Here is a 10,658-nt window from a genome sequence, read left to right as displayed (position 1 = left end):
CCCCAGGGACCTGATAAAGCCTTTGATTTTCTTTCCAAGTGTAATGGGATCTCATTGGAGAGTTTTCAATTGGAAAGTGAGTCATTCTGAGGAAGACTTAAGAATGCTGCAATAGCTTCCTATACTCTCAACGTAAAGTCTGAGCTCTTAACTTCACCTGGAGGAACTTCCCTTCCGTGACTGTGTTCCAGGCATACTAAACTGCTTTCACTTCCTCAAACCATTCCGCGTTTTTTGTTTTTTTTTTTTAATTTGCCTCTAGGCCTTTGTCCTTGCTCTTCCCTGTGCCAAAGACTCCCTGGGGTGTGGGCCTCCGGTGACTCCCACAGCTTCCTCTGCTCTACCTCATCCCAAGTCTAAGCCCTCAGTTGTGATCCTGATTATATGTGAATCTCCTTCCTTTGATTGGGAGGCCGTCAGCATAGATGCTGGGTACGCTCGCTGCGGAAACCATAGTGCCCTCTAGCACAAGAGAACAATAAATGTTTATCCTGCTTGTGGGAAGGGAGGGTTGTGAGGGTTGGTAAGGGTCTCGTCCCTTGTGCCCAGACACCGAATGCAAACTGATCCCAATTACACCGAGGATGCCCGCTTCGCGCTAGTCCGCAGTCCCTCTGCGCACGCGCTAGAGTCAGTTTCCCTCCCCCTCCCCGCCCCGCCCCATGCCCACCCCATCACACCCCGCATATGCTAATCTCTGCGCTCCGGAGTATGGCCCCTCAGGGGAATATGCAAACCAACCCCTCCAGCGCCCTAGGCCTCCCATTGTCGCCCTAGCCTCCCACTGTCCCACACTAAGATTATGCAAATGAGCAGGCCTCAGGTCCTGGATCCGGGCCGAGCCGGCACCCCCACCCCACTCTCGCAGCATCCTATTATCCGTAGGCGCGTTCATGCGAGCGCTCATGCACGCGCGAGCCTTGCCGTTTTTCTAGTTTGGTCCGGCTGCAGACTGTACCAAGTAAACCCGGACAGCGAGGGGCAAAGCCCGGAACCCCCTGCGTGAGCCTCATCGATGGCCCGACCCAGAGAGCCCCCTTTCCCACTCTGCGACAGGAATGGTCTATCTCGTCGCGCAAGCGCCCTAGGCTCTTCACGCCCCTCGCACTCCCTCCTACCCCACTCGCAGCGCAGGCGCAGAGCCTGGGCGTGCAGCCGCTGCCGCCGAGCCAGAACTGGGGCCGCCAGCGCCGGTGAGTGTCCGGGATGGAGGTGCGCGGGGCATGCTGGGAAGCGGGCACTACGGCAGCGCTGCATGATGGGAGTGACGGCTCCCGTCACCGAGGAGTCGGCAGCGGTCTTGGGCCGTGATGATTCGAGGGCGAGACCCAGGCTCCCTTTTCTACCCCCACGCTGCTCTGTGCCGCTCTGGGGGCATCCTGGGAAAACCGGACGCCGTGCCCTAAAGCATTGTGGGAGTTTGGCTACTAGTCGTTAATGGGTCTGGAGCATTCTGGGATTATCCTAGCTTCTTGCGGGGAACCGTCTCTTTTGTCACACACCTTCCTCTGAGCGTCCTGGGAGCTTGGAGTGCTTTGACGGAGAACGCCTTGGAAGGTGGTCGTTACAGGCCCAAGGCATCCTGGGAGAAATTGCAGTAGCAGGGCTCTGTGGGGACTGGTCCTTATAGTCCTAAGGTTTTGCTCTTGTTTCCTCTCCCTGGCATTGTGGGAACAGGTGCCCATTATGTTCGCGCTTGGCGTCTTGGGAGTTGGACATTGTGGGGTCTCCAGCACTGTGTTATGGTAGTGAGGGAGTCTCATTTATTCCCTTCTAAGATTGTGGAAGTCAGTCTGGCCCCCCATTGTCATTGTAGGAATGGGACTTGAGCACCGAGGAATGTTTCCATCTGACATCTGGAATACTCTGGAAGGGGCTTAGTGTGCTGTGGGCTTGGGGAAGGGTAGGCAGGACTGCTGAGCAATGTCTCTTGGTAATCCCATAGGAAGCTGATTGTCCCTGGTGTATGGTTCCCAGTTAAAATATAGACCACCCAGTTAGATTTGAATTTCAGATAAACAAGAAAGAATTGATTAATATACCTATGTTCCATGCAGTATTTGAGATGTACATTTCTAAAAGACCATCTGTTTATGTTATGAAATTTAACTGGGTGTTGTATATTTTCATTTACTAAATCTGGCAACCTACCCTGGCATGAAGTAGAATTCCCAAATTAAATGGGGCCCTTATAGGCAGTGGGCGTCTCTGGTGGCTCAGATGGGGAAAAAAAAAAAAAAATCATCCGCCTGCAATGCAGGAGATCCAGGTTCAATTCCTGGGTTGGGGAGATCCCCTGGAGAAGGAAATGGCAATCCAGTATTCTTGCCCGGAGAATTCCATGGACAGAGGAGCGTAGTGGGCTACAGTCCATGGGGTAGTGAAGAGTAGGACACGACTGAGCGCCTAACACTATAGGCAATAGAGTATTATAAGAACTCTTCTTTTAAAAAAAAAAAAAAGAACTCTTCTCTGCCATTTATGAATTCTTTCTGTCCTTAAAGCCCAATCCAGGTGTCTTTAGAAAGCTCACCTGCCACTGATGCCAGCTTTACCATTCCCCAGCCTCCTCCAGGCGTCAATCTTAATCTTTTTCTCCTTAGTCCCCAGCATTAAACATGACCCTTTAGGCTTTGAAGGGATCATGTATTTTCCACCATATTACCCAATACCCAGCACAGGCCTTGGCATGTAAGAGGTGCAGCTGAGGCTGCCAGCCCCTTCATAATTTGCTCAGCCTGGCACTCTGCTGTCAAGAAGCACAGTGAGAGACAAAAGAAGTGCCGTGTGTATGTGTGTAGTATTGATGAAGAGGGAGAGAAAGTAGAAGAGTCAGAAGGTGTCTTCAAAGAGGCTGAGGTGGTGTTTGGCTGGGGAGAAGTATAGAGGTTCTTGTATTTGAGGTGGGTTCAGAGAGAGATTAAGAGTTCTCCAGGCAGAGAGTCGGGAAGGAGCCCATTCTAGACAGCAACTGCAGGATTACTAAGCCCCACAGTTGTGAAGTAGGGGCTTCCCTGGTAGCTCAGCTGGTAAAGAATCCGCCTACAATGCGGGAGACCTGAGTTCGATCCCTGGGTTGGGAAGATCCCCTGGAGGAGGACATGGCAACCCACTCCAGTATTCTTGCCTGGAGAATCCCCATGGACAGAGGAGCCTGGCATACTACAGTCCATGGGTCACAAAGAGCTGGACACAACTGAGTGACTAAGGACACAGTTGTGAAAAATCTTGGTGTTCACAGGGAGAGGTGAGAGTCTGAAATGACTGGAGTTTATAGAGGGTTGGGGGTGGAGATAGTAATAGCCACCATTAATGGAGTACCTGCCACCTATCAGCATTTGATACAATGAATCTACTGAATTTTCAAAAAATCTCTTCAGCTCAAGGATCATTTTTTGAGAGGTAGGATGACATGGCTTTAAATCCTAGTTCACCCACCCATGATTTGACCTTGGGCTACTTGTTAATCCTCTTTGTGCTTCAGTTTCCTCATCTGTACAAAGGAGATAGTAATCTGTCTCAGTATGGTTACAAGTACATAAATTAAGCTCTGGAAGATTTTTTTTGTACCTAGGAGGAAATAGACTAGAGAAAGTAGGCCCTTTGCTTGAAGCTGCACAATTAGAATGTGGCAGATTTAGGATTCAGACCTAGACATCCTCTTGCCAAGGTGTAAACTGATAAAGAATTAGGGCTGACAGTCACAAATTCAGCGCAGCCATACTAGTTGTTTAAATACAGAATGACTTCTAGACTGGTTGGTGTATTACCAGTATACCAAGTAATCCCTACCCCTGCTTGCCAATTTGGAGTCTTCTTCCAACTCCAGGCTTACCCAGAGCCCAGCAAGTAAAGGATTAATGCCTGGCAAGAGGCCCGTGTTCCACTCTCAGTCCTGATTGGTGCTTGTGTTAGTACTCCTTTTTAAATAATTTGGAATATTACCCTTTCATTGAATACCCATTGAATGAGAACCAGATGGGGAACGTAAAGCCTACAAGAGGGACAGAGCCTGCAGTCACGGCCCTGTAGACAGCCTAGGACAGAGCTGGGATCATCTTTGCCTTACCCACACTGAGCACTCGGAGCCCTGGGGAGGCAGATGCTATGTAAAAATTTATTGTCGCCACAGGTCTCTCCTTCCCGGTCCAGTATCCCTCTCTACGAGCCGACATCCGCATTAGAGGACCTGTGGCCGAGGTGTGGCTGTGGAAAGCTGGCCAGCGAGGGACACTGCCCAGCTTCTGCTCTGCTCCTGTCTCCTGTCCCCTCCCCCGGCCATGACAGAGACCCGTGAGCCAGCTGAGACTGGGGGCTACGCCAGCTTGGAAGAAGACGATGAGGACCTTTCTCCAGGTGAGATGGGCTTAGAGGCGGTAGTGTCGGCTTGTGTATCATCCTGGTTTGGGCCTGGGGCTCTGCTAAGAAATCCTGACCACGAGTGGTTCATTGTCTCGCTAGGTGTTCTGTTCTCATTAGGACTCTGTGCTCTGCTAGGGGATCCCTTCCTGCTGAGATTGCTGGGGGTTGTAGATTGACTGGAATTGCTCTCCTTGTTGGGGTCACTTTCTTGGTTGGACGTGCTGGTTCGGCTGTGGTCTCTCTTCTTTCCAGGAGTTCTAGATCGGCCATGATCTCTCCCCTTGCTGGAGGTTCGAGATCGGCTGTGATCTCTCTCTTTTCTGGAGGTCCTGGTTTGGCTGTGATCTCTCTCCTTGCTGAGGGTTGTAGATCGGCTGTGATTTCTCTCCTTGCTGGGAGTTCTAGTTTGGCTGTGATCTCTCTCCTTGCTGGAGGTTCTAGTTTGGCTGTGATCTCTCCCCTTGCTGGAGGTTCGAGATCGGCTGTAATCTCTCTCTTTTCTGGAGGTTCTGGTTTGACTGTGATCTCTTTCCTTGCTGAGGGTTGTAGATCGGCTGTGATCTCTCTCCTTGCTGGGGGTTCTAGGTTGGCTGTGATCTCTCCCCTTGCTGGAGGTTCGAGATCGGCTGTAATCTCTCTCTTTTCTGGAGGTTCTGGTTTGGCTGTGATCTCTCCCCTTGCTGGAGGTTCGAGATCGACTGTGATCTCTCTCTTTTCTGGAGTTTCTGGTTTGACTGTGATCTCTTTCCTTGCTGAGGATTGTAGATTGGCTGTGATCTCTCTCCTTGCTGGGGGTTCTAGTTTGGCTGTGATCTCTCTCCTTGCTGGAGGTTCTAGGTTGGCTGTGATCTCTCCCCTTGCTGGAGGTTTGAGATCGTCTGTGATCTCTCTCTCTTCTGGGGGTTCTAGATCGGCTGTAATATCTTCCCTTGCTGAGGGTTCTAGTTTGGCTGTACTCTCTCTCCTTGCTGGGGGTTCTGGATCGACTGTGGTCTCTCTCCTCACTGGGGGTCCTAGATCGGCTGTGGTCTCTCTCCTTGCTGGGGGTTCTAGACCATATGTCACCTCTCTCCTTGCTGTGGGTTCTAGATCGCCTGTAACCTCTCTCCTTGCTGTGGCTTCTAGACTGGCTGTGACTTCTCTCCTTTCTGGGGGTTCTAGATTGGGTATAATTTTTCCCCTTGCTGCGGATTCTTGACGGACTCTGTCTTCCCGTCTGACTGGGAGTTCCCTTGCGGGTCCGACTTCTTGCCCTGCTGTGGTTTCTTTTCCAGCTGTGACTTCTCACCCTGCTGTGGGCCCTCTCCCGGCTGTGACTTCTTGCCCTTCTGGGCGTTCTAGACCTGCTGTGACTTTGGGGCTGGCTGGGGCTGCTAGACCTGCTGTGACTTTGGGGCCGGCTGGGCATACTGCCCTGGTTGTGACTCTCGACCCTGCTGAACACTTCAGTCGGGCTGTAACTCCATTCCCTGCTGGGGGTAATCATCTGACTGTAACTCTTCACCCTCCTCGACGATGAGGGAGACTGGCTGTAACCTGTCTCCTGGAAGGGAGTTCGAGTGGGGCTGTAACTCTTTGCCCTGCTGGGGGTTGCAGCCGGGCTGGAACTCTTTCCCATATCAGAGGTTCCTGGGGGGCTGTAGCTCTTCTTTTGGCTCACACTTCTAGGCTGGCTCTCACTCCTTTCCTGGTTGTTGGTTCTAGGCCGGCTGTAACTCTTCCCCTGACCCTGTTTTTGCTGGGCAGTAGGAGTTCTCACCTTGCTGGGCATGCCTGGTCTGGCACCGTGAGTTCGTATCCTGCTTGGCGTGCTGGCCCTGTTGGCTGACCGCTTGGAGCTGCGGCTTCCCTTTCTGCCAGGAGTTCTGCCCCGGCTGCGGGTGCCTTGGTGCTGGGGGCGTCTTACCCCACTGGCCTTGCTGGCCTTGCTGACCCTGGTGTCGGTGCTGGCCCGGGTGTCGGTGCTGGCTTTGCTGGGCGTGCGTGCCTGGCTGTGGACTCGTGACTTGTGGCTGGGCTGGTTAGAAGGGGCTGTCTTGGTCTTCGCCCATTTGGGAGATTTGGAACTGCTTGGGCTTGTGACCGAGTTGGGGGCTGTGGATGGTTTGGTGGATGCCGAGGGGCTGTTGGGCACTGCCGATTTGGGGGTCTTCAAGGAGGTGGGAGGCTTGGGAGACGCTGCGGGCATCGGGGGTCCAGTGGGTGCCGGAGACGTGCTGGGCTTTGGGGCTCTCGTAGGTGGAGAAGGCATGGTGGCCGTGAAAGGGCTCGTGGGCCTGGAAGTCACGGTGGACACAAAAGGCCTGGTAGCCACAGGTTACTACCTGATTGCCTTGCTCAAGCCAACTTCGTGAAGTCACAGTGGGCAGTGAAGACCCTGGAGGGGTGGTGTGAAGTCAGAGGTGGGAGGAGAAAGAGGGGTGGGGCCCCAGTGGGGCCCCAGCCCAAAGCTGGAAGTGTGCTTCCCAGCTCTCCAGCATATGCCTCCTCAGGCTGCCTTATGCTCAGGATAAGGAGAGGATGCAGAGAGGGATGAGACCCAGGTCCTGCCTTCCAGGAGTTTCCAGTCTCCACACCCAGATGGTCACTGCCAAGGCCAGGAGGTCAGGGTATGTTGGGAGCAAAGGGAGCCCAGACGAGAGAGGCACTGACCACCTGGGCAGTCCGGGAGGCCCTCACGGTGGAGCTGGGGCCTTAAAGAGGAGCAGGAGTTTGCTAGCCAAGAAGGAAAGGGTCTTCCCAGGTGGGAGGGGAGCAGAGGCAAAGGCCTGGAGGAGAGAGCAGGGCGGCCCTTGTTCATCCCACCCACGCGTCCTATTGAGGACCCCAGATGAGTCAGCCCTGCCCCAAGGGCTTCCTAGCCTGATGGGGGAGACATTCTGGGGCCCAGACGGCTGCAGCCTTTAGGACGGTGATGGGGAGGTGGGGCCAGGGTGGAGGGAGGAGGGCAGACCCCACCTGAAGTCATCAGGGTGGTGACTTCAAGGAGGACGGAGCCTGTGCCGGGCCCTGAGGATGAGCAGGAGGTCGCCAGGCAGACAGAGTGGGAACAGCGTTCCAGGCCGAGGGACCAGCCCATGCCAAGGCTCTTTACGTGACAGAGAGGCAGCAGGACAGAGGCAGGAACAAGTAAGAGACGGAGGGAGCCGCAGGGAGGGATAGACATTCATAACCTGGGCTGCCAAGCTGGGTGATGCTGGGGACCCAGCAGTGAGTCAGCCCAGGCCTGTCCGCTGATCAGTGGGGAAGAACTTCGGATGGGCACCTCCCTGAGGGTTCAGGACTGGGATAGCCAGAGGGCAGAAGTGACTGGCTGCCTGGGATCAGGAGATCTGGGGTGCCCTCATCAGAGAGGAAGGTCCTAAAGGCTAACAGGAGACATTCCCAGCACATGGGAAAGCCACAGAAAAGGCTGTCAAATTGAATGCCAGGCACAAGGAAAGTGTTCTAGATGCTAGGGGCACAGCCATGTATGAGACAAAGCCCCTGCTCTCAGGGACAGGCAGTAAACACATAGCAGGAGTTGCATGCAGTAAATTGAGGAGACAGATAAAGCTGAGTGAGGGGTGTAGGGAGTGCTCGGGAGGGAGTGCCAGTCAGACTCACTGACCAGGTGTTCACCGAGCTGCCACCTGAGCAGAGATGTGACAGAAGGGAGGGATCAAGCCTTAGTTCATCTGCAGAAAGGGAGGCGAAGGCCCTGAGCTGGGGTCTGGCCTGGGTGTTGAGGGATGTGAGGAATGTGGCTGGCCCAGTTGTAACGGGGCCCCCGTACGCTGCTGGGGGAAACTAAGGCGGAGGGCCATGGATGCAGGGCTGAGCTGTCGCAGTCTTAGGAGATGTCCTCGGCAGGCTCAGGCCACCACTCCTAAAGCAGCCGGTATTTCCCACACTGCCATCGCTACCACAGTAGGGGCTCCCTCTGGGGCTGGGGTCCACACCCCCCATAACAGCTGTTGGTGTCGCCCTCCCCTGTATATCCACTTTACACTTCTTACTTTACTTAAACGTAAAATTTGTCCTAGGTATGTCCTTCATACCCATGAAATCACAGTAATACACCTATTTTTACAAATATTTTAACTCACTTTACTAGATGTCTTTTGTATACATAGATACATATATATATGTATGTGTATATCAAGGGCTTATATATATATATTTTAAAGGGCTTCCTGGTGGCTCAGCAGTAAAAAATCTGCCTGCAGTGCAGGAGATGTGGGTTCGATCCCTGGGTATGGAAGATCCCCTGGAAAAGGGATAGGCTGCCTACTCCAGTATTCTTGGGCTTCCCAGAGGCTCAGTGGTAAGGAATCTGCCTACAATGCAGGAGATGTGATTCTATCCCTGGGTCAGTAAGATCCCCTGGAGAGGGCATGGCAATCTTCTCCAGTTTTCTTGCCTAGAGAGCCCCATGGACAGAGGAGCCTGGCGGGCTACAGGCCACGGGGTCGCAGAGACAGACACAACTTAAGTGACTGAGCATGCCCTGATGCATATATATTAATATAAAACCATGTATTTCAAAGTATGTATATGTATGTGTTTTAATTTGCTGAAATAGCTGCTTGAGTGTTTGCCTCCCTAAAATGAGCCATGCTAGGCCATCACCCACATTTAGCTCTCCCTTTTAGCTGTGTGACTGGAGGCCGGTGAGTCACCGCACCTCCATGCCTCAGTTTCCCCATTTGTCACTTAGGGATAATAATAGTAACTCCCTCAGGGTTGTTGTAAAGATGAGTTGAGTTAGTATTTACAAAAAATAAGGTTCTTGGGAATACCCTGGTAGTATAGTGGTTAAGACTCAGTGCTTCCATTGCAGGGGGCATAGGTTCGATCCCTGGTTGACGAACTAAGATCCGGCATGCTGCATGGCATGGCCAAAAAAACCCCCAAAGTTCTTAAAATAGCAGTGGACACTATCACTGTTGTTTTTATTACTCCTACTTCTCCTACTTTGTTCTTTTTAACCCCCTAAGATGCAGTTCTTAAAAGATGTGCATTTGCTTGATGCACAGATTCCTAGCACCTCTGGTGTGCCGGACTGTTTTGTGCGATGAGGGTTCATTGGTGAGGAGAGCAGGGTTGGGCCCAATACTGCAGCGAGTCTGCCTGGGTCTCCGCGAGGGGACAGCCAGGCGCAGCCCGCTGTCCGGTGACGCACTGTCTCCTTCCCCACCGCCGCCGCAGGCCCTGAGCATTCCTCTGACTCGGAATACACTCTCTCAGAGCCAGACTCCGAGGAGGAAGACGAGGAGGAAGAGGAGGAGGAGGAGACCACTGACGATCCCGAATATGACCCCGGCTACAAGGTGAAGCAGCGCCTGGGTGGGGGCCGTGGGGGCCCGTCCCGGCGGGCCCCCCGTGCGGCCCAGCCTCCTGGCCCCCCAGCCCAGCCCTGCCAGCTCTGTGGCCGCTCACCCCTCGGGGAGGCCCCGCCGGGCACCCCACCTTGCCGGCTCTGCTGCCCTGCGGTAGCCCCCCAAGAAGCACCAGCCCCTGAAAGCCGGGCCCTCGGGGAGGAAGAGGGGGGGGCGCCTCGGGCTGGGGAGGGCCGACCCACCGGGAGGGATGAGGAGGAGGAAGAGGAGGAGGAGGAGGGCACCTACCACTGCACAGAGTGTGAAGATTCCTTTGACAGCCTCGGGGAGCTGCACGGGCACTTCATGCTGCATGCCCGCGGGGAGGTGTAGGCAGAGCCCCACCCGGGGCGCCTGGTAGAGGGGTGGGGTGGGGCGGGTGGGGTGGGAGGAAGTGGGGACACTGGGGTGGTCAAGGGGATGGGGTACCTCTAATCTGTGTCGTCTTAGCAGTAGACATGTGAAGGCCAGAATAAAAGCCAAATTCTGTGTGTCAGTCCAGTGTGCCTTTGGGGTGTGTTTGTGTGTATATATGCATGTATGTAAGCTTAAGTGTGTGGGGCATGCGTCTGTGTGTGTGTGTGTAAGCTCAAGTATGTGAGGCATGCGCCTGGACATTTACTTCACCATCCCCAGGCTCCTTCTTGGGGAAACCTTAGGATCACTGTTCCCACGATAATTAATGTTTACTAAGTGCATAGTTCAGTGTGGTTTCCACGTATTTTATCACAGACCCTATGACGTGCAGGCTCAGACACACAAGGATTTTGTTTCTCACTCACATGATAGTCCAAGGTGGGGGTGTTTCAGGTTGGCAGGTAATCTCCATATGGTGATTTAGGGAGACCCGGGCCATCCTTTTGTCATTCACATGGTCAAGGCTGGATGTCCCTGGCTGGGGCTCTGTGGGTGGAAGAGGAGAGGTACACATGCTTG

The 10,658-nt window shown here is 53.7% G+C and overlaps 1 protein-coding gene across 1 annotated transcript; it reads left to right on the top strand.

Moving 5' to 3' along the window:
- Positions 1-1,037: 1,037 nt before the first annotated feature.
- Positions 1,038-10,218, top strand: ZNF428 (zinc finger protein 428). Its single transcript, XM_043436946.1, has 3 exons — positions 1,038-1,193; positions 4,133-4,356; positions 9,553-10,218. Exons 2-3 carry the CDS (start codon positions 4,281-4,283, stop codon positions 10,053-10,055), a joined length of 579 nt encoding a protein of 192 aa, XP_043292881.1. The 5' UTR covers positions 1,038-1,193; positions 4,133-4,280; the 3' UTR covers positions 10,056-10,218.
- Positions 10,219-10,658: the final 440 nt, after the last annotated feature.

The sequence above is a fragment of the Cervus canadensis genome, chromosome 18 (assembly GCF_019320065.1).
Source record: "Cervus canadensis isolate Bull #8, Minnesota chromosome 18, ASM1932006v1, whole genome shotgun sequence".
Taxonomy (NCBI): Eukaryota; Metazoa; Chordata; class Mammalia; order Artiodactyla; family Cervidae; genus Cervus; species Cervus canadensis.
Note: the sequence above shows the minus strand (reverse complement) of the source record. Positions and strands in the feature narration are given on the sequence as shown.

Bases quoted from the DNA above. Each gene is read 5' to 3' on its own strand.
- ZNF428 (XM_043436946.1), top strand. From the start codon at position 4,281: ATGACAGAGACCCGTGAGCCAGCTGAGACTGGGGGCTACGCCAGCTTG. The intron at 4,357-9,552 runs GTGAGATGGGCT...CCGCCGCCGCAG, and splicing joins CGATGAGGACCTTTCTCCAG to GCCCTGAGCATTCCTCTGAC.